Below are 24,674 nucleotides of genomic sequence, written 5' to 3'. Positions count from 1 at the left end.
AAAAAATACCTCGAAGTCGTCTCTGGGGTGTATGATATGTTGCCTATGCAAAAATTTTCAGGTGTGAACAAATAAAGTGGAATGATAAAATGAACAACCTGTGTAGTACTTGTAATTTAAGATAAATAAGCCATAACACAGATATCAACCTGTAGACGTGACGGTGAAACACAAATTAAACTAAATCATGGTTTCTACGAATTCCAATAACCGGATGACAATGCGACGGTCCAGACTTTTTTATTGCTCTGACTTCCCTTTATTGAATAAAACACTACATTTTATTTCGTTTTTGGAAGCTGTAATTCACATTTGGAGTACCAAATTGACCAGTAGACTCCATTACTACACGTCCATAGATTATCTTCTATAAGAAAAAACAACTTGGAAGTGTTTATGTTTATACATCGGAGGAACGTCACGTAGAAATTAGTTTGACTTGAATACGTTCGATCCCTCAAAACAAAGAAACACAACAATTAACTAGTCAGCTACAATCTACAAAATGTTCTGAACATCATTATTATAATTCTTGTTAAATAAAGACGTTTGTATTTTCACATTTTCGAGAAAATGGGATGACTCGTTCTTAATTTGATCAATAAAAAATATGAATGCTAGGATCAATCACAAGTAAAAACTCATATTTTGCACATATTGGCCAGAATTTATTCCGCAAAATTTTGAGACTACGTCATCAATCTTTTGGGGGAAATAAACAGATTTATTTGGAGTAACACTTTACCATGCTTACAATGACTTTAAAACGTCTGCAAGATTTCAAAGTATTCAGTTTTGCAATTCTTGATTTAATCAATAAAATTAATTGACTCAGTCATTAATTTTTTTTAGACACTCCGTATAAGCAAATTTAAAAAATATTAATGCAGTGTTAAATCATCAGTATAGACTGATCATTCTTTGTACGTTTAAGATAGCATTTTTTCAGCAAAATTGTGGGGTAGCGTCATCAATTTTTTATGGGGGATGAGCAAATACATTTTGATCACAAATTTATCTTGCCTATGATAACTTTAAAACATCCCCAAGGTTTCAAAGCATTTGGTTCTGCAGTTTCTGATTTAATCAATAAAATAGATTCACGCATTCATTAATTTTTTTTAGTCACCCTGTATATGCAAATCCAAAAAATATTAATGGAATGATAAATCACAAGTACGAACTCATCATATTTTGTGCATTTTACATTGTGAAATTTTAAACAACAAATAATTCTTACTTGAGAATAAGATTGAACATCAGATAATTTATATGATGGAAACATTCATCAACAAAATATTTGCAAAACAAAAACTAGCAAAGATTTATGAAAACAAAAGATCTGGTGTGAAATAAACTTTTGCAAATAAAAATATTACGTCAGGTTAAAGACTATAGAGCATGAAAATTTACGTTCAATTAAAATTATACAACAAAGAAAATTACTGATGTTAAAATTGGGAAATAGAGAAATATTGTATGAAGTGTAAAATTGCAAAGCAAACAAAATTTGCGTGAGATTAATATTTGGCACACTTTATCAACAGTTCAAACAAAGAGTTTACATTATGCCAAATTATGTCTTTATCCAAGTGATTGGTTACTTAAAAACAATTTACTTTGGGAGTTTATAATACCGCGAACTGGTTACCCCAACAAAACACATAATAAATAAACACAAAAATATCCAGGCATCGTTGCGAGGAAAAAGCGTCCCGGTGATGTAATCTTTAACGTTCCGAGGAAATGCCTCGGTGATGTAATCAATATTTTTCTACTCCCACATAGTAATCCATGAATTACAAACTATTTAACCTCACAGTAAATCCATAGTTACACACACTTGCATGTAATGGCCAGTATATATTTATATATATATTACGTGCCTGTTTGAATGCTTTCCATAGCAACAACTATAAACAATAAATATTTAGAACTAAAATCGAAAAAGGGGTATGAAATGTTTTATCAGAAATTCAATAACTGGCGATCCGAAAACAAGGCTACATCATTTTGAGAGACCGTTCTCATGGCATATTTTGGTAAATCAATGCTGAATTCAAGCCATCTTCATTATGCAGCATTTCTAAAAACGTAATTTTCTGGATATAAAAGCAAAAAGTCAAAAACACTCACAGCAACAGAAGTAATAGTATTTAACATTACTAGCATGGTAAAAGGGTTTTTACTCGCGGACAGAAGGATATGTCCCCTTCTGGAGTCAGTAAAAACCCTTTTACTGTGCGTGTATTGTTCAATATTTTATTTGTTTTTCACTTGTAAATAACTATTATAAATTATTAAAAACTCTAGAAGGTCCAATATTTGAAGAAACATCGTATGAGCTTTAGACGTATTGCCTTGGAAACGCACGTCAGCATAGCACTTGTCATAGCATTTACTGCGTTGTCTAGTTCTGTCATTTAGATTTTTCGATTTATCGTTTTCGATGTATTGAAATGAGTATGGCGCAAGCTATATTACTAAGGAAGCAGCAGTTGTGAGTGAAAATTTACCTGAATCAATTTTGGCTGTCATTCCAACTTATAATTGTTTAAAATGTTTAAAAAACATGGCAATATGAGCACGAGCAGGGCTGTAAAAATTTTACTGGCTATAGTCAGTTAAGTGACATTTTCATGTTGAATACAGTGACTCGGTAAATTGATGTTTACAAGTGAGGAACAAGTAAACAAGTTTATAAAAGAAGCTCGTGACATAATTCATTTATTTACAATATTTTATTTTCTGACAACTCTCACTTTATAGGTAGTATTCATAACTGCTATTTCTGGTGCTTGTCGGCAACAAGAATTGAAACATTTAAAACAAAATGACACAGAGGACACTGGAAAAATATTTGTTGTGAAAATATCTAACAGCAAATCAAAAATATCTAGACATTTTATTATTCAGGGATTGTTTTACCAAATTTGTAGAAAATACATAATTCATTCTTTGTGCGCAAAGTAAAGATGCTAACATCACACAATTTTTTTAGCTAGTTGTATGTAGTTTCTATAATTATATTGTTAAAGAAAAAACTTTGATTAAAAAAATTAGGTCGTAGAAAAAGTATATAACACAACTCTGGTGGTAAGCTAATTACAAATCTATTTTATATCACTCCCTCGCTACGCTCGCTCGTGTACATACTTCTTCGTTCGTAATTAGCTTCTTACTACCCTCGATATGTAATATACTATTAACGCTGCGAGGAAATGCCTCGTTGATGATGGGAAACGATGATAATTGTCTAGAGGAGAGAAATCTTTAAATGAGCCCCCCCCCCCCCTTTCAGTTTACGAAATATGAACTTTGTTAATTTAATTGCCGTTAATGAACTATTAGCAATCTTGTGTGCAGAATTAAGAAGTGTTATAATATAACACTTAAGTATATGCATCCATAAACGTATTTATAACTTGTAAACAAAGGGTGTTATCCTGACTAAGTGAATTTCATGAAATCTCGTAGTAAATGTATGTCTAAGCAAATCTACAAATCTAATGTCTGTTAAATTATGTTAGAACTAGTTAACGATTAAAATCCTAACCTGATCGGTGAATTAACAAACAGTAAAACAAATTTACAGCACGTGTAGCGTCGATCCAAAATTAGCACTTTTTCGGATTAGAAAGCCGCAAGATTTAGCTGCGCGTATTGGGGAAAACTGTGGCGTTAAACAAAGGCTTCCTCCCTTTTATTAACTACCAAGTCAACCAATTTAACCTTGCTAACTTACAGCGTCTTTTTCACCGTGCTTACACATTCCGAAACAAACAATAACGACGCTTTCACCATGCTCTCGCCATGCCGCTATCTTGTCTACCACTACCGCTCGCTAACGTGCACATGGTTGCCTGTGTTTAACGATTTTTTTTGTTTGGAATTTTTTTCAAATCCAAATTGTTCAAACGTGATTTCGCGCCGCTGTTAATTAATTCCAGCGCGACATTTTGATTCAAATTCGGTCACCACAATGATGTAATTTTGTTCACACAATTTAAAACAACCGACTAATTTCGTTGTTTCGTTACTATAAATAGTATAATAGTAAATAGTAATAACGATATAAATGGAACGTAAAGTAACGCCTGAATATTTTTGCCAGGAGGATGGCCGTAAACAAGCAACAAGCACTTACCTCGTGGACCAAAAGGACTACCCACGTCCGCAACCAATATGTCTTAGTGATGAGCTTCAGATGCAACCTAACATGGTTCACAACACGCACACTCTTTCTCATCCTCATCATCACCACCAGCATTTTATGCATGATAGGACCAGAGCTAGGGATGATCAAAACCTTGGCTATCAAGGCACTATGTCAGGTAACTAACTGGAGTGCTACCTACCTACCTACCTACTAACGATTGCCTAATTGAAAAATGCAAACATTAGCTGCTTGAAGCTGGTTGATTTGTAACGTTGTTTTAACCATTGTGAACCACTTGTGATATGCACAATCGATTCATTTGGCGAAAAGAAGACGATTGGATATAGTTAGTTTCAACGTTTGGCACTTGTTGACTCAAGGAATTAGTTCAAAAATCTCAGAAATGTAACTTTTGATGTTTTCTCTTACGATTTCAATACATCATATTTAATAAAACAAATTGTTTGATATGATTTTATGTCTCAAAAATAAAATATGTACAAAAAAATTGTGTGTCCTCTCTAATAGTAGAAATTCGTTCAAAATATTTCCAATTCTTTAAGAAAAATACGCAGTGCGCAGTTTTTGTTATTCCATACCTTTTGTCGTTAAATTACATTTTTTTTTTTTTTTTTGTCATACTTGACTATTCTTTATCATTTTGTTGCTCAAAAGCTATTCGAAATTTCGTTATTATTACATAGTTACATAACTAGATAAAGCTGATTTAAGCAATATGGCTTTTCATAGTGTCTTCAAATTTCTTCAACAAAGAAAAAAATTTGTCTGCATAAATCCAGCATCTGTGTAGAATGCAGTATAACATTATTTTTAAAACAAATATCTGTCAACGAAACAAATTTATTTATCATTAACATTATAGACAGGTAATCGATGTATTTGTAACATTCTCCTGTTCCATCAAGTTAAGTCAAGTCGGTTCAAGGACCTTAGCTTTAAAATAATCAAATAAATAATGTTCACTGCGCTTGCGCAGAAGAACAAAATACTGGAATTAAAAACAAAAAACAAATGTTAACCAACTGGCAACACCGTTATCCTTTCTCTAACATTCTACATTAATCAATTATAAACTTTACGCTGTCATCAAGTGTGAACTCACTGGAACAAAACGAATTATTTATTGTCTTCATCTTGATGTTTTAAAATTTTCGATTTTGACAATGTACATTCAGGCTATGACTTTATAAAATATGTAAATCAAATTTCAGCAAAATCGTCCAACATAAGTGCCCCATCGCCAGCACCTCCAGCGGACGGATCCTATTACAACATGCCCGACCGCTATCTTTCGTATTCACCACCTCTAGATTTTCAAGATCCGCCTCCAATACCGGCACTTCCTCACGTGGGTCATATGCGCAACCCGGAGCCACCGCCTCTTCCGGCCAATGAATCTCTTCTCCGCCATCAGCGAGATGCCGTTCCATCGCCAGACGTTCTTCACAAAATCAGCGAGAATCCCCAAAGTCTCCTAGCTCAAATTCTTGAACAAGAAGGATATCTTGTCTGAGACAAGGAGGATATTTTATATGCCCCGTAAAATATAAAGTTGCGACTGATGCCCAATTTTGTGAATTTAAAAAGGATCGCTGCAATACAAAGACATTAATAACAGTGTATTTTGCTAAGTTTACTCAACAAAAACTATGTAAAAACAATTGATAGTGCTGTTTAGATATATTGTTAAATGTTAGTTTAAGTTCTGTTTGCATTTTTTTATATGAGTAAAAAATGTTATTTACTAGTCGAATCCAACAACCAAAGTGTTACTTCTTTTAAGTTTGAATAGAATTCTATTTTTCGAATTTTATGAGTTAACATTGCACAACTTTTGTAAGTATGGATTTAATTTTCGTTTTTCTTGGGTCCATTTATTTTCTTTTCTTCTATGTACACAACTTTGTTACGTTAATAAATTTTGTACCTATACATATTAGGAAAACACGATTGTTTATTTAGCTCGTTTAAAAATTTTGTGCAGTGCATACTGTTAGGTCGAATGGGTGATTAATAGTGATTATCAACGCGTGGAATAATATCTCATACGCTCGATTCAGTGCTGCCGCGTCAATACTTTGATTACAAATATATTTTTCCTTTGGACTATATCAACATAATATGATACTTCTGTGGTGCTGTGGTTGAAAAATTAAAAAGGGCACCGAGTATTATTATTTGAAGTTATATAATAATAGGAATATATAGAAGTAGCTTTTTTACTAGCTGTAAACACTCCTAGAGACGCACTGGCCACGACCTTGTGGACCAGATCAAAGCATCCTCGCACTGGTGATTATAAATCGGAGTGAGTAAAACTCAACAATCTATTTCTTACTAACTCAAATTTACACGACTAACTATTACAGCGATTATTATTCTCAGTCATCGATGCCGAAGGTGACTGGATGACTTTTTCTACATTTTCCTGCACCTGTGACAATACAGCACCTATGCCGATGTTGCTCGCGTCCGTGTCCAAGATGAACATTCCCGATTATTGAGGATAGGACAGGATAGGACCCGAGCATAGTGCGTTCTTCAATCTTTTAAAGGCTGCTTTATTTGACAAAAGGTGATCGTGCGTGATAGTGCATGTGTGCAGGTGTGTTGTGCTCCAAAATCTGTTCCTTCCTCTCAGGTTTGAGGAAACAAATTTACACTGAATGAGACATATGTAAAGGGCGTTTCTCGCATTGAGAACAGTGTAATTGTTTTTCGCATCTGTTTAGTCGTTTTTTCTCTGTGTAGTTAGTTTAATTAATGTGTGCAAGAAAACTAGTAATTTTATCTATTGGGTAGCCTCATTTTTTGCCGGTTCCAATCAAAGGTGAACCTCTCACCTTTGATAGGAGTTAGTAATGCCGGGAACGTGTAAAGCATGTGATGGAGACATCAATCGCCGAAATGAAAAGGTTTTTTCATGTTTCCTCTGTAGTAACAAATCTCATGCAAAATGTTTAAAAATTGAAGATGCCGAATTTAAAATCTTGCAGAAATTAAATAATTTTAAATACATTTGTGATGAGTGTTTAATACTTCAAAATTCTGAGAAAGTGGATTCTTTGAAAGCGTCAATTGATAAATGTTTAACTGCCATTGAAAACCAAAATCAAACAATTAACTCTCACGGTACAATAATTAATGACTTGTTGCAAAAAATGCCTAGCTCCTTTCAAAAGGATCATGTTCCGTCCTATGCCAGTGTTACTAATAAATCAACAGTTATTGTACAGCCTAAGAACACTGAGAAAAAAGTATCGGAAACGAAAGCCGAATTGTTAGGAAAAGTTAATCCTGTGGAAAATAATTTGAACATATCTAACGTAAAGTCGTCGCGTAGTGGTGGAGTAATAATCAGCTGCAATAGTAGTAAGGACACTAAAAAAATTGTTGAAATTGTAGAGAATGAACTACGAGAAGATTATAATATAAAACAATTGTCAAATCTGTGCCCCAGAATAAGAATATCAGGTATTCCCAAAGAAATAACCTCAGAAATGTTCTCTAAATCGCTAGTTCATCAAAACCAATTATTGTTTAATGATGTCAATGAAGATTATAAAGTTGTAAGCTACAGTAGCCAACGCAAAAGTGATAAATATCTTCAAGCCGTAGTTCAAATTGACACAGTGTCATACAACAATATAATGAAAGCTGGAAAACTATTAATAGGCTATAAATATTGTAAAGTTTGGGATGCTATCGATGTTCGCCGTTGTTATAATTGTTGTGGTTTCCACCACCATTCTGATAAATGTGATCAGAACTTTCCCATCTGTCCAAGGTGTTCAGAAAAACATAAAGTACAAGAGTGTAAGTCTGATATTCTTAAGTGTACTAACTGTAGTATGTTGAAGGCAACTAATGCTAATATAAACACAAACCATGCAGCCTGGGACATTAACAAATGCACGGTCTACAAATCTCATGTTGAAAACTTTAAAAAAATTATATTTAATTCACAATAGCAATTAAACCCTAATATCAGCGACATTTCTACTTTTTCCGGATTAGCATCTTCAGTTAATTGCAATAGCTCTCACTCAGTACATGATAGAGACCTAATAATCTATTATCAAAATGTAAGAGGTCTTAACAGTAAATTAAATGATTTGAGTAGTTATCTAAATGTTTTCCATTCTGATATATTTGCATTCACTGAATCGTTTCTGAATGACACAGTTCTAGACTCAGAAATATCAAGTAATTACACAATATATAGAAGTGACAGAAACTTTTCTCGTATTAATTGTACAAGAGGTGGAGGAGTCTTAATAGGAGTTAATCCTTCCTTTACTTCATGTAAGCTCGACATTTCTAATTTAGGTTTCGATTCCGTGCCAATGATCGATATTCTAGTTGTCAAAATTAACTCTTCCTTCCAAAATTTTTACGTAGTGGTTGCATATGTACCTCCTAGTCCAAGAACATGTGTGGAAGACATTGATGTATTTTTTGAATACTTAATAGCTCTTTGCTTTACTCTCGAAGGGGACGTAATCATCCTAGGTGATTTTAATATTCCGGCATACTCAGACTCCTTAATGGATCAAACAGGTAGTGATGGAAGGTTAAAGCCCCTTTTGAATTTCTTAGAGATGAGTGGCTATCGTCAATATAATTTCGTACGGAATTCTAATTTGCGACTATTAGATTTAATTTTGTCTAACATTGAATGCAGAGTATCAAAAGCTACTGATGTTTTACTTGATGAAGATCATCATCATCCCAGTCTTGAGATATTTATAAAACACAAATTATCATCTAAAGAAAAAAAAATATGTAACGGCAACTTTAAATCTTACAATTTTCGACATGCAGACTTTGCCCTCTTATATGACATGTTACTAAACGTTGATTGGTCGTTTCTAAAAGACATTACGGAGCCTAATAAGGCAACATTGCAGTTATATTCCCGACTAGATAAAATCTTTGAAGTTTGTGTTCCTATGACAAAGCGTTTCAATAAAAGACAATATCCGCCCTGGTTCACTGTAAATATAAAACAAATGCTAAAGCTAAAATGGAAATTTTGGTTGAAATATAAACGGTTTAGGGATCCTGCGGTATACTCCAAATTCAAGATTTTAAGATCACAAATCAAAATTGAAATAAAAAATGCATATAATGTATATTTAGAAAAAACTGAAAGTAATATACAGTCAGATCCTACACAATTCTGGTCCTTTGTTCACAGGTTGAGATCTCAAAATGTTATACCAGGAGTGATGACTTATGATTCAAAAGAGTTAAATGATCCGTTATCAATTGTCAACTCTTTCGCAAAGTTTTTTCAACAGCAATATATTCAGTCTCAAGCTTCTGCTGTACATACCATACCGTCGCTTCCTAATTTAAACATTTACCATTATAGTGAAGAGGAGGTGTATCAAGCACTGTTAAAACTAAAAAATAAAATGACATCTGGGCCAGACTGTATTCCAGCTTTTATTCTGAGAGACTGTGCTAATATTTTCAAATCTCCGCTTATGCTTATTTTTAACATGTGCCTCAACTCTGGTGTGTACCCCTCACTATGGAAACAGTCCTCTATTTGTCCAATATATAAAAAAGGGGATAAAAAACAAATTGAAAATTATCGTCCCATCGCTCTTTTGTGCAATTTTTCCAAGGTGTTCGAGATCTTGCTACACAAGAGTATTATGCGTCATGTTCAGTCCTACATCTCACCACTGCAACATGGTTTTGTTAAGGGTCGTTCCACTGAGACCAACTTATGTTTGTTTACACAATTTTTATCAGACACAATCGACACCGGCCACCAGGTAGATACGGTGTACACCGATTTTTCGAGAGCATTCGATAGGATTGATCATTTTAAGTTAATTAACAAATTAAATTCTTTTGGTTTATGTGATCGTCTATTAGACTTGATGAAGTCGTATCTTTTTGGTAGAACGCAGTTTGTGATCTGTAAAGGATTTAAATCGGTAGAAATAAATACAACATCAGGCGTTCCTCAAGGATCAGTTCTTGGGCCTCTTTTGTTTATCCTTTTTATTAATGACATAACATCTTCATTAGAAAGTCGTTGTTTACTATATGCGGACGACTTAAAAATATTTCGAGTAATAAGATGCATAGACGACTGTCTCACATTGCAAAATGACCTACACAGGTTATTAGTTTGGTGTTTGGAAAACGGTCTTTTATTGAATATCGGTAAGTGTGGCGTGATGACATTTTCTTTGAAACATATACTCCTCTTGTTTGATTACATGATTGACGATGTAGTATTACAACGATTTGACGTTGTCAAGGATTTAGGAGTGATATTTGACAAGAAATTGTCATTCAACAATCACGTAGAAACAATGATCATGTCAGCGTCGAAATCTCTCGGCTTTGTCTTACGCAATGGTCGTAATTTTCGCAACAGTGAAACATTATCAACATTGTATTTCGCGTTTGTGAGAACTAAATTAGAGTATGCGTGTAATATATGGGCCCCAGGATATATGATATATGTTAACATGATCGAAAAAGTTCAGAGAAAATTTTTAAAATTTTTACATTATAAGAAATTTGGTTTCTACCCTCCAAGAGGTTTTCCTGAAGAAGAACTCTTACAAACCTTTTCCATCAATAGTTTACTGAAAAGACGTTTATATTTTTCGTTCATATTCTTATACAAAATTGTCTCTGGAAATATCGACTGCCAAGATTTATTGAAATGTATAAATTTGTTAGTTCCAAGGGTAAATGCGCGTAGATATGACACATTTTACATTTTTACAGCTCGCACTAATGTGCGCAAATTTTCTCCAATTTATACCATCTGCGAAAATTACAACAGAAACCAGGATATGTTCGACATCTTTAACACCACTTCAAGAAAAATTAAAAATATATGCTTGTTACAGGCTGAATGATGGTGTTAAATTTAAGTTAGTTTTAATGTTAAATACATTCATCTTACCCCAATAAATGGTTGTACTGTGGGGGTGAATATTAATAATAATAATAATAATAATAATAATTTATATTCAGCAGTCCAATTAAACTGGGACTTCAAATCCGTCAGCCGGTGCAGAGGAGCAGTAATATCATCAAACTCGTTGACAAACCTTCTGTAGTACGTGCACAATCCCAAGAAACTCCGAACTTCGTGTTTATCTCTTGACCTTGGCCAATCGCGAATCGCATTGATCTTTGTTCCCGTAGCGTTGATCCCGCTTGCCGAAACAGTATGCCCCAGAAATCCTACTTCTTTTCTTATTGAGCTAAATTCTTCTTCCAAGTTGGTCAAGTGCTCCTCAAATGTCTTTTCCATTACCATGATGTCGTCTAAATAAACCAAACATCTTTTCCATGTTAACCCTCGTAATATCATGTCCATCAGCCTCTCAAAAGTAGTCGGAGCGTTACAGAGTCCAAAAGGCATTACGGTAAATTGACACAAGTCGCTTCCGGCAGAAAAAGCTTTCTTTTCGTTATCTTCTGGATGAATACCAACTTGCCAGCCGCTTTTTAGGTCTAACGTGGAAAACCAGGCGGATCCTGATAGTGTTGTGAGCGTGTCATCAATTCGTGGAAGCAGGTAACTGTCTTTTTTGGTTACATCGTTTAGTTTCCTGCAGTCTGCGCAGAATCTCGTCGACCCATCTTTTTTGGTGACTAGCACTACAAGCGAGGACCATGGACTGTTTGATTCCTATATAACGCCGTCATCCAGCATTTTCCGTACAAGTTTCTCGGCCTCTTCTTGTTCTGCCAAAGGTAGTCTTCGCGGAGCTTGACGGATCGGTTGTTTATCCGAGGTCGCACTTTGTTTTTGCGCCCAGAGGAGTCTCCAGATGCAAACATTCCACTGTGTTTCTGCAGAAACTCTCTTCTATATTCCGTTGATGATTAGTGTTGTCAGAAAGTCCTACGTTATGATGAACTATCTTCGTGAACCTCCTCACTCTTGATGTTTCTGGGTTTGGTAAAAATATTTGCGACGCTTACAGGTATGTCATTTTCGGTATTGATCAAAACAGTGGCAATCATGAAATTCTTCTTGGGGTGTGTGATGGTTGAATAATGCCGAGGGCAAATCCGGGTTCGATTTCTGCTCTAACTGGAACAATCGTCTCTGCATTCCCTCTGACTTTCACATTCTGGCACGTGATCAATCTTACAGGCTTGGATTCAATACTGCGTTGATTCTGGATAAACTCTCCATTGCCAAGACGTAGGACTTTCTCCACTGGATCGACCGTCAATCCATGGCGGCTAATCAAATCCATTCCCAAAATGAAGTCATCTTCGATGCCAGCCACGAGAGCGCGATCTCTTATCTTCAGCTGACCAATGTAGATTTCTACTTCTGACTGGCCCATGATTGGCGCCGACTCTCCAGTGACTATCTTCAAACTGATTGTTTCGGATCAAGTCGCTAGGGGTTTAGTATGTGAGCTTTTCGTCTTCTCGGCATTGTAATGAACTTCATAAAACGACACACAATCATTTTCAGTCAATCAAATCTGTACATTTTGTCTTGAGAATTTTAAAATTTTGAAAACTTCAAATTAAATCCTCGAATAACGGAAAAGTTTGAGGTTTTGTCGAAACCTTCAAACTTTCGCAATGTGTAACTAAATTCACCTTAACCAAGACTTTTCTTAAAATAAACGACGTTTTTTTTTACGAAAAAAGCGAACGATTTGAAATGCAATACATATATGTATTTTTCACAATCGCACGGAAGAAATAGTTTTGTATGGCACGTCAGTTAGACGACAGGTCCGTCAGGAACGCCCTCCTATTGAAATTAAATGGAAGTGGCGATTCCCATACAAAATTTTTAGAATTTTTTTATTTTTTAGCTGTTCTTTTAAGTTTTCCCTATTTTTTCTTATTTATAAACCATCCTCGTTATATAAAAAATTGTTCACATCGGTCAAGCCGTTTAGAATATTAAAAAATGGGGGTTGGTGGTAGAAACGTGAAAATTTAGAGTTATATGTATTTTTTGATGCCAAATCTTAAAAAAATAAAAATAAAAAATTTTCTCCAAAAAATAAAAACAATTTTAGGGTGGGCCACCCTTATGACTTAGGGGTATAAAACATAGTTTACAACCTATTTTCAGATCTATCGAATATACATAAAAAAAATTATACAAATCGGTCAAACCGTTTCGGCGGAGTTCGGTTACAAACACTGTGACGCGAGCATTTTATATATACATATACATAGGTATATTTGGCATGATTATTTTAAAACAAATTTCATTACTATAAAAAAGGTTCTACTGAATCGACCTTAAAAGATATACTGTCACGGACTTTTTTTTTAAGCAGCGTAAGCAACGGAAGCTGTTAAAGGAGAAATAATTTTCTCCTTTTTCCGATATTTTTCATTGCTACTTCGCTCCTATTGATCGTAGCGTGATGTTATATAGCCTATATGTATGTAAGATAAATGGACTATCCAACACAAAAAGATTTTTCGAATTCGAACTAGTAGTTTCCGAGATTAGCGCGTTCTACCAAACAAACTCTTCAATTTTATAATATAAGAATAGAAGTATAAATGAGTGCCACGGTGGCCTTAGCCTGAATCCGTCTCCCTGCGTAACCGGGAGAGAATTTACCTATACCCTTTTTGTCACCTTGACCACTGGGAGACAACTTACCTACAGCCCCTGAACGTACCGACTTAATCCCTTGTAGAAACGTCTTCTTTATTGACTTTATACCCATTTTGGTTTTATCCTCGTATTTCTAAATTTCTTATCGCATTTGATCTTATTTTACTGCTTTAATGCCTTTTCGTTTGACTTTAGAACTCAAATTTTGTGTTATTTTAGGTTTTACCAAGTTTTACTAAAAAAAAAGTTGTGACGTCCTTCTCACGGCCAGGCTAGCTCCTTCGTCGTTACGGGGTGATGGGTCGTTCGACTGTCTTGACCTTGGGCGCCAGTGTGTCACAAGAGGGCACACAGAAAAAAAGAAAGATGACAGGAAAGCCGAAGAAGAGAAAGAAAGAGGAGTGGAATAATTAGAATAAAGAGAAGAAAAGGAAGGAAAGGGAAAAAAGGGAGAAGCAACAAATACCCGGTCTAATCACGTATATAATCTGGATTCTATATACAAAAAAATAATATAAATTGGGGGGGGGGGGGGGGGGGGGGGGCAGCAGCTCGTTGGTAGGTGGATTGATGACCCTGGTGAACCGGCGACCCGTGACGATTGGAGGCAAAACAAAAAACTGGCACAACGCAAACTGGGACGCACCCGGTTTCTCCCGGACGATCGGCGAGCACTTCCCGGCGATCGGCGCGCACTTCCCGGCGACTTACCGTATTGGTACCAATACGCAGAACGCCCGTTCCCGTCTCCGCGGTCCTGTTGAGGTCAGCTTCGCTTCCTGTGCCTCTCCTGGACTCCGTTGGCGTTTGGTGTTCTCGCCTCAGCCCTTTTCTCGTCTTCCAAACACGGTCTCTCTTCCCAAAGCCTCGACACCGGCCCCCCGTCCTCTTCACCCAACCTCGCCTCTCTCTTCTCCTTTTTTTTTTCCTTTCTTTTTCTTTCGCCTCGTCGCTCGTCGCTCCCGCCGAGCTGCGCCGCCGCGTAAATGTCACGTTACAAAGTCAAAAGAATGGTATTTCCCTTTTCAGTGAAATATGTTTTGTCACAAATTTTAAATATTTATGTTTACGGTAAGAAATATCATGAGTTCGCCTAACCGCTTGATGTCATTATCGCTAAAGAAGTACTCAAACCTCATGTGACATACACCTGATAAAACTTTTATGACTTAAGCGGCTTAAGCCAAAGCACCCTTATAAGACAAACTGGCTATTATAAGCTTTGTGGAACCGAACCGCAAGATTATTACTGTCTATTGTTGGTATAATGTAGCTGTGAACTGAGTTAAGTATTACAGTAGCCAGGTATGTGTATACCTAGCATCCAAAATTTATTATCAATGTTTAGAAATTCTAAAGTGAATACCGAAAGTAACTTGAATTCTTTAATTTTTCGGTTTGCAGTTTTTCGAGTTTCCAAGTATAAATTTTTCAATTTTCTACGTTTTTAATTTTTCGATTTGCATTTCTCGTTTCCAATTTTTCGGTTTTTCAATGTTTTGATTTTATATTTCTTTTGTTTATAGTTGTGAAATTTTTTAATTATTGGATTTTAAAGCTTTCATTTATTCGATTCTATAATTCTTCGATTTTATAATTTTTGGGTTTTCTAATTTTTCGATTTTTCAAATTTGTGAATCTAAAAAATGGAAAAACAATGAGATTGAAAAATCAAAAATGAAAAAGTGTAAAGAAATCAGGAACTTGAAAAAGTGAGGAAACGAAAAATTGAAAAATCTAAATAACTGAAAGTCCAAAAATAGCAAAATTCAAAAATCCAGGAATAAAAATCGAACATGAAAATTCGAAAAATTTAATAAACGAAAATGGTGATATAAAATCGAGAAAATGAAAATTAAATAATGGGGAAAATCAAAATCAAAAATAAAAATTGAGAAGCTGAAAAAAATTTTGAGATGACAGTTTGAAATATTGGTAAAGTGAGATGTCGAGAAAAAAATAATAAAATCCAAACTTGAAAAGATTTTAAATGCAAATAACTTAAAAGCCGAAAAATCTTTACACCCTACGGGCTCGGAAAGTGCAACGAAACCATCAAATTTTAGATAGAAATCGTATTTTTTTTATTTTTATAAAATCTGAACTATATTTCAACATTTTTTGATTATTCTGAGAGACGAAACACACTTAGAGCATGCAGAATCGTCTCAGATTAGGAAAAGGAGACGTTTAGGTCAATTTTATGCATTCTGGCGTTCGTAGATACAAGAAAATTGTTAAAATTATTCAGAAACGTCATTTTTGATGCGTTTTCTTGTAGTTTTCAGCCAACCAGACACCCAACGGGCTCGGAAAGAGCAACGAAACCATCAAATTTTAGCATCCGTCTGTTGTTGCGTTCAAAGAAAGAGTGATTGTATCAAGACGTATATTGCAATAAACAAATTAACCTATACAAATCTAAGTAATGCACTTGACATCAAAATTAATAAATAACAAATTATCAATAAGCAATAATTACAATATTTTCAACGACAATCTACCAAAAGAGTTACTTAATTCCTCTCTTGTTCCTTAAGACGAATACAATACACTAGACACTTTTTTTCTTCTATTTTAGGGGGAAACTTGTATTGTAGTCCGTGATGTTAGTATTGAGCGTCCGATGGCAGGAGTCCATAGCAATGTGCCGGGGCTTGAGGCTTACGGTCCACGTCCCAGGGTCAGTACCGGTTATTTGACAAGTCCTGATCGTACTCCAATACCAGCCGTTTTATGTGCGACAGCTTGTCGTGGAGATAGTGAAACCTCCGTTTTAATTTCTGGTGCTCCAGATCTTTCTTGATTTCATTGTATTCCCTAATGATTTGTATTTTTAGGTCCTGAAACAACGACAAAACGAAATGTAACCACAATAAAATATGTAAATCCTAGACACATAATTTTACAATTATAGGAAAATTTATTTTCCCATAGTCTGCCAGCTACGTCGCCCGATTTATGTGTTTGTGAACAGCGAAGGAATGTAGCCTACACCGATGTCAACTGGCATGTGCGAAAATTGTTATTCCTTTTCTCACCTGTTCATTGTACGGTGGTTTCGTTTTAACACAGACATATTTAAAGTTTTACATATTTTCAACAAGTAGCAAATCCTTGCAAGTAAAAACAACGCTATTGAATTTATCCAGATGTCTGCCTCTGATATGAACAAAAGAGTGACTCGTTTGCGATAAGCGGATTTTGCCGAAAAACTAAAAGTTCTAGAGTTAAACGAACTATGCTCAATGTTTAAAAATTCTAATTTGAACAACGAAATCACTAGAATTAGAGAATATAAAATTCGACTTACTTTAAACCTGGGACTAGAAGCATCTTCTTGCTTAAGCATCGATTCAAAACTGACAAACCTCCTCGAAACCTTGTCCACAATTTTGTACAAGTCCTTGTATTCGGCGAAGTCGGCATTGAAATCGGCTTCGAACCTCCGTCTCTGCTCGGCATCCTTGATCCTGCTGTACTTCCTGCAATCATAGATAACCTGTTACATCATTTCAATAACCAAATTTGCGTGTTTCTTACGTTAAGTAATCCGGGAACTCCGAACTGCTGTCCACTGGCACCGGCAACACCGGGGCCCCGTTCGCGTACCCGCTGTCCGTCTTGCCCGTCTGCGGCGTGACGTTCCTACAATCCCGCGAGTCGGTGACGAGCCGCCGCTGGCTGTTGTTCTCTACCGTTGAGCGGTAGGTGGTTTGTTCGGAGGGCTTCCGGTAATGGGAGATGCGTTGGCGCTTGGTGGGGAAGCCGTCCGGGTTGTCGTAGTATCCGGGTCGCTTGAACGACGACGTCGTGGTCGGCGGCGGAGAGCCGGGGTGGGTGCTGGTCGAGGACTGGCCGCTGCCGGAGCTGCCGCCATCGCTGCTGTCCGGAGAGGTGAGGTTCTGGGACTTACGTCTGCAGATAAACACATTGCCTTTAAGGCGCTCCATAGCAAAAGGGGACACTCTAGAAACTGCAGGGGACACTTTGGAAACTCTACGAGACATTTTGGCGTAAGATTTCAAAATCACTGCTAGGGAGGTCTATACCCTTTCGTAGTAGCAGGTGGAATAAAAATAAGTAAAAATAAAACCAAGAGTACGAAAGCTAATTAAGTGGTGGTACTTTGTTGAGCCCTGCATCCTCATTGGTTTAGACAAAGAGGGAGGGTGTTTTTAACACCCATTGGTTCAGATAAGGGGAGGCTGTCGTTAATTCGTCAATAAGTACTAATCTCTGCCCGGTGGGAAAACCAGGAGTACCTACCATTTTTCGGATCGTTACTCTAATAACTGAATAAATTATAATATTAAAAATAAATTTTAGTTCCACGTTTTTTGGACGTTTCATGACCTCTAGACTATGAAAAATAGATCTCTCGTTTTCTAGGTGTTTTATGAAACCGTGTTCTAGACACCTAGAATTTTGGAAATATCAAAATTGTATAACAATTTTTCGAATTTTCCATATCTGAAGTTGCCAACTTTCGGTTATTCAATTTTTCGATTTTTAAAATGTTTTGATTTCTGGATTTACATTCCGATGATACAATTTCTCCACCTGCTGTGTGGAGGAAAAAAAAAGAAAGCCAATTAAACCCAGAATTAAATTTAATTTAACAAAATAACAGAAATAGAGCGACACTTTGAGAGACGTCTGTAAGAGTTAACGGAATTATTTTGGCGTGCAAACGTATATTAATTGCCAAATTGATAATCAAATGATGAAAAACACTGTTTACAACAACAGCCTCCTTTATTATTTTTTTTAAGAAAATATCGTATTTGATCTGTTTCTGTTATTTTGTTAAATTAAATTTAATTGTGCGTTTAATTGTCTTCTTTTTGTTGCTAATTTGTACATCATGTGTCAATTGTGAATGATTCTTTAATAAAATAACGATCACTAGTTAAATTAATAATTTTTAAAGTGGTTTTGTGAAATTTTTCAGGGTGGCCGTTTTTTTGCCGGTCAGTGTAGATATGAAGTAATACATTGCTGGTGTAGTTGAAAGTGCATGGTTAAAAGTTTCTTTAAACAAATTAATAAAACAGATTTGGTCTAGCTAATTTAAAACAGACGGGTATAGTCGTGGAAATACACCTAGTCAAAAACACTTAGAATGTGAGGTTTTTTAGTAACATTTCGTAGGTGAGTTCTTATTATTATGTTATGAATATGTTGCTATGGATAGATTTGAATTTCAAATTCGCAATTATTGAAAGGTACAGATACTAAAAAAGGAAAATCCATAAGGGAAATTTTTTGTAAATTGAATTTTTAACTTGGGAGACTCATTAATTAGTAGCGTATGTCCTCTGTTTCCAATTGTTAAATTTCAAACTTATTAATTATTATATTAACTAAATTATTATTAACATTATTAATAATTTGATTCTGTTCTCCCAAGTAAAATTTATTATTTTATCAGTAGATGGGTTTAACGTAAAATAGTGATGAATTTCACGACTTTGCGTAATAATCTTCTAAATTATCCACCTTTAAAATTTTTCTGGAATGAAAAAAAACTCCATCAATATCACAAAATGTAACTTAAGCATAATTAAATTTTGAAATAAAATCTCATGGTACTAAATTCGTTTTTCTTGTAGGTAAAGTTTGTCTAGAATTATAAGAGTTTTATGGACTCCCAAACTTTACAGCCCTGTCGTCCATTTCATTGTACAGCTGAAGAGTTTGCTTGTAAAACAACCTGTCAAGGGAAACCACCAGATGTTCGCTACGCGGTCAGTCAGTTGGCAGTCTGAAGATACAAACAACAAACAATAGCAAACAATAAATTTGGTACCTGCCTGCCCGACTGCCCGGTGCGTGGTGAATTTGGGTGTAGTAAACATTGGTTTTCCCCTGACAGGCTTTTCAACTGTACAGTAAAATTGACGAAAGGGCTGTAAAACGGATTAAGTTTGGGTGTCCATAAAATTCTTATAATTCTACACACACTTTACACTGTTAATCAGCAAAATAGCAGAATGTAATCGTTTTTTATTGAGGAATAAATAATTTTCGATTTTTTAATAATATGGTATACAGTGAGTAGATAGAGATATTAACTTTCATCAAAACACGTGTGTATTTTCTACCTCACACTTGATTCATCAATGTCGCTGCTTATTCCTAAATCCTGTGCATCCAGGAAGTATTATTTTCCAGGAGGTAATACTTTTGTGATAATATTGTGAAGGCTTTAAAGTTGTTAAGCCAGGTGCTTTAAATTTCACCGACCCTGTGCCTTGTTAAACTTTACAACCCATTATAATTGCTACTGTCCCTTAATGGGGCTGTAAATTTTAATTTAGTTGTTGTTGTTATTTTCTATTGTAAGAGTAATAATCTACTTAAGCCCCTGAAGAGTTCTCCACCCTGATCCAACTTCCTTTTCGGAGCACCTAAACTCCCGTCGTGGTCAAGTGCAACCTTTCTAGCCATTAAATTGGTCCTAATCCGTCACCGGAATTCCCGTCCGGCTAGCTGTATTAAACATATACCTGCTGCGATCAGGTGGCATTTATATACCTATTTGTACTTTATGTGTATCACAATAAAACTTTAGAAGTTTTTTTTTAGCTTTTTCCAGTTTTCTTGGTTTCCTTCACTGTTGCTCAGTTTTAGGACTTTTTTTCTAATTACACATAAATCCCAATAATTTTGAAAACTTTAGATACGACATTTTTTATTTGGTATAAAAAAAAGCTAGGAATAAAATAACTTAATTTATAAAAAAACTAGATAAAAATTCACAGTACCAGTTTTCAATTCTGATGCCCTTATACACATATATATTATTCGTCCACAATCAATTTAAAGTTGAATTTTAAGCCACACTTTATGAATTGTTTTAACTAACATTTTATCTATTTCAGAAAATTAAACGCTTGCACTGCGTTCTCGCGTTTAAACATTCTTGCGTGGATAAAACGCTGTCTAAAACATTTTTACAATAAATAACTATTCTGAAGTACTATAATCAGTAGAGAGTGGAAAATATGCAGCAATATTTTGAGAAATATGATCATATAATATGTATCAAATTTAGGCAAATATGCAGTAATATTATTAATATATGTATGCAGAGATATGTAGTTGCATGTACTCCAAAAATGAAAAAAAAGCTTAATAACAGAACTAAATTTAATTAGTAATTACAAAAATAGATTTAATGATCTTACGTCTTTTTAGAAAAAATACATAAACGACATATTGATAAGTGCCAAAAATGCTTTACCTGTGGCAATAAAGTTCAAAAACAAATGTCTGAAAATTGAAGATGCTGAACTAAAAATTTTGGGTAAGAATGAAAATTTTCGTTTTATCTGTGATTCTTGTCTTGTATTTGAAGGTAAATCAAAATTAGATGTACTTCAAGAATCTGTGGATTAATGTATATCTGCTATAGTTAAGCAGAGTGAATCACTTCAATCCCATAATGAATTTATTAACAAGTTAATTGACAAAGAACTACCAAATACTGTAAGTGTTGAACAACAAACTAGTAAGCCCTCTTACTCTGATGCTGTTAGTAAAAAATCTTCTGTTATTCTTCAACCAAAAAAGGACAAACAATCAGTGTCCATCACAAAAAAATATTTAATAAATAAAGTTGATCCGGTGAAATCTAAACTCGATATAGTTGCGGTGAAAACAGGTAGAAATGGAAGTCTCATTATAAGCTGTAACTCAAATGATGAAACTGAAAAATAAAAAATTTAATTTCTGAAAACCTAGTGGATTACAGTGTAAAAACTTTACCAACTCTTAACCCTAGATTAAGAGTTTCGGGTATTGATAATGATATTTCAGAGGAGTCAATTGTAGATTACCTTGTATGTGGTAATAAAAATTTGTTTGGTGGTAACTCGATATGTTTGTTAAAACAGTGTAAGCCTCTGCGTAATCATAATAAACTAAAGCAAATTATAATAGAATTATAACGAATTAGTGAATGTTCATCTACTGTTTTGTGTGATTCATCGTCCTTATTATGTTATTATCAAAATGTTAGAGGTCTATGTACAAAAACACGTAACTTTTATTTTTCTCCTATATCTGCATCTCATATTAATTTAATTGCTTTCTCCGAAACTTGATTAAATGATAGTGTAAAAGGTGCAGAATTATTTGATCTAACAAGGTATAACGTTTTTCGGAAAGATCGCAATTATAAATCTTGTAATTATACCAAAGGTGGGGGAGTCTTATTAGCCATTAATCGTACGATTCCTGTTAATGTCTGTGATAAAACCATTTGTGACTCTATTTGCGAAATTTTGCCTCTGATTGATTTTTTGATAGTGAAAATATGTTTAAATTTCTGTGATTTCTATGTTCTAGTCGTCTACATGCCACCTGCATGTGATAGCAATGATTACATAATTGTTTTTGATCTTTTAATGTCCTTGTTTTGTCTATATGGATCTCAGTTATTTATTGTTGATGACTTTAACTGTGCTCATTTTGTCTTATCAACGTTAAGTGTAAAGTCATCTTCTAGTTCGTATAGATGCATCAACAGTTTTATATCCTTCTTTGACTTAAAGCAATACAATAATGTATTAAACGTCAATAGTAGACTCTTAGATCTAGTTTTAGTTAACAACGAAATTCAATGTACTGTCTCGAAATCAAATGATCCATTCATAAGAGAAGATGAACACCACCCTGCTTTAGAAATTGATTTGTTTTTGTCAAAATCTCGTATTAAGAAATTTTCTACCTCATTTCATTCAGATTATAACTTCAAAAAATGCAATTTTATTTCACGTTATGAAGCACTACTATCAGTAAATTGGTCTTTTCTTAATGGCTACTCCAACGGTGATGATGCACTTTCCCATCTCTACCTTATTTTGGATCAAATTTTTCAGAAACACATACCAAAAAAAAAATCCTAGTGGTAATTATCCCATTTGGTTCAACAGTGATGTCATTAAGGATTTAAAATATAAAAACAAGGCCTAGAAAGAATACAACAAATCTAAATCGCAAAATGATTATTTAATATTTAAAACCATCAGAGCTCAGTTGAAGTCCAAATTAGGTGAAGCATATAATATTTATTTACAGCTTTTATTATACGTGATTGCGCAAATGTATTTGGGAAACCGTTAACCACTCTATTCAATCTAATTCTTAAAACTTTCACGTTCCCTCAAAAATGGAAGGTCTCCAGAATATGCCCAGTTTATAAAAAAGGTGATAGATCAAACGTGGTTAATTATAGACCTATAGCGATTATATGTAACTTTGCTAAAGTGTTTGAACTTGTGTTGCACACTTACATTTCAAATCACATTTCTCAAATGATTTCACCAAATCAACATAGTTTTATTAGTGGTCGCTCAACTGAGACTAATCTTATAACTTTCACTCAATTTCTTCATGATTCTTTTGATGATCTACGCCAGGTGGATGTCATTTATACTGACTACTCCAAGGCGTTTGATACAATAGACTAATAGACCACAGTTTGTTAATTCAAAAACTAGAATGCTTTGGGTTTGCTGATCCACTGATAAAATTGTTTACATCCTATTTAGATAGCCGGTATCTTTTTGTGGGGTTAAATGGATATAGGTCTAAGTTATTGAAACAAGAAACTGGCGTGCCTCAAGGATCTGTTTTGGGTCCCCTGCTGTTTATTGTATTCATAAACGATGTTGTTGATGTCATAAATAAAAGTTTTCTTCTATTTGCAGATGACTTAAAGATTTACTCTCTAATTAATAGTTATGAAGACGCCGCACAATTACAAAAATGTCTACAGAGTTTACTAGTGGTCTGAAAACAATAATTTAAAACTTAACAAATCTAAGTGTTATGTTATGACATTTACAAAAAAAACTGTGTCTCTATTGTTTAATTACAATATTGATGGTACCACGCTTAATAGACCAGAAGTGATATGTGACCTCGGTGTAATTTTTGACTCGAAACTTTCATTTTCACATCATATTCAGTTTATTTCAGATGCAGCTTATAAATCCTTAGGTTTTGTTATACGCAATGGCCGTGAGTTTGGTGATGTTGAAGCATTAAAAACTTTATATCTCAGCTATAGGTCGCGAATGGAATACTTACGCTTCTATTATATGGTCTCCTATTTATAATATTCATATTGCTTCTCTTGAGAGAATTCAAAGAAGATTTTTAAAAACGATGGTTTATATTTTGGATGGTACTTATCTACCCAGAGGTTTTTCTCAGCAATCGCTGCTTGCTAGATTTCAAATGTCTTCCTTGTTGACCAGGCGTATTGAACATTTCTTGATACTTCTTTTTAAAATTTTCTTCAAGGTGTACATGAATGTCCGGCTATACTCTTCAATTTAAACTTTAACATCAACAGAGCAAATGCTCGGAATAAAAACACTTTTTGGTAAGAGTATGTAAGCATTTTTCATTTATTTTACTTCAAAGTAAAATTGTTGGTGCTTCATTGGTAATTAATTATTACAATTTTTTTACAGATATCTTCAAAAATGATCAGTCCGTTCCGCTTGAAGTATGTGACCGTCCGAAATGCCGATAATACATTTCGTGAAGACGACGACTGTACAGAGAACACCGCAAATTACGGGACGATATCGAATTTAATTTTTCAGGACGACGAGTTAAAAATTGATTACGTCTACACAAGTCCCAAGGAACACAATAAAATAAAAAATAAAATAAAAATAAAACACAAAAACCTGTGGCTGAAACAGACATTAATTTGTTCATAAAAATAAATTTTTGCAACAATTCGCGACGCCGCTTCGACCTGTGGTGGTTGGTTTTTTAAATCGACATTCTATAGCCGTGGTACCAGCTCCAGATTGTCCTGCTTTTGCCGAAACATCGGAATATGTGATTATGCTAACAGAGATTTTT

General features: G+C 34.6%; 1 protein-coding gene across 1 annotated transcript in view; it reads left to right on the top strand.

Moving 5' to 3' along the window:
* LOC135135771 (nephrin-like) overlaps positions 1-24,674 on the top strand; it is an 84,689-nt gene that overhangs the window by 20,099 nt on the left and 39,916 nt on the right. The window contains exons 16-17 of the mRNA XM_064064892.1: positions 4,115-4,334; positions 5,392-5,618. Coding sequence (XP_063920962.1) covers positions 4,115-4,334; positions 5,392-5,618 — 447 coding nt within the window. The remainder of the gene's footprint in view (positions 1-4,114; positions 4,335-5,391; positions 5,619-24,674) is intronic.

This window comes from Zophobas morio, unplaced genomic scaffold, assembly GCF_036711695.1.
Source record: "Zophobas morio isolate AGI-343-1 ecotype UQ-CSIRO unplaced genomic scaffold, CSIRO_AGI_Zmor_V1 ptg000025l, whole genome shotgun sequence".
NCBI lineage: Eukaryota > Metazoa > Arthropoda > Insecta > Coleoptera > Tenebrionidae > Zophobas > Zophobas morio.
The sequence above is the reverse complement of the archived record's forward strand: the minus strand, read 5'-3'. Positions and strand labels throughout refer to the sequence as shown.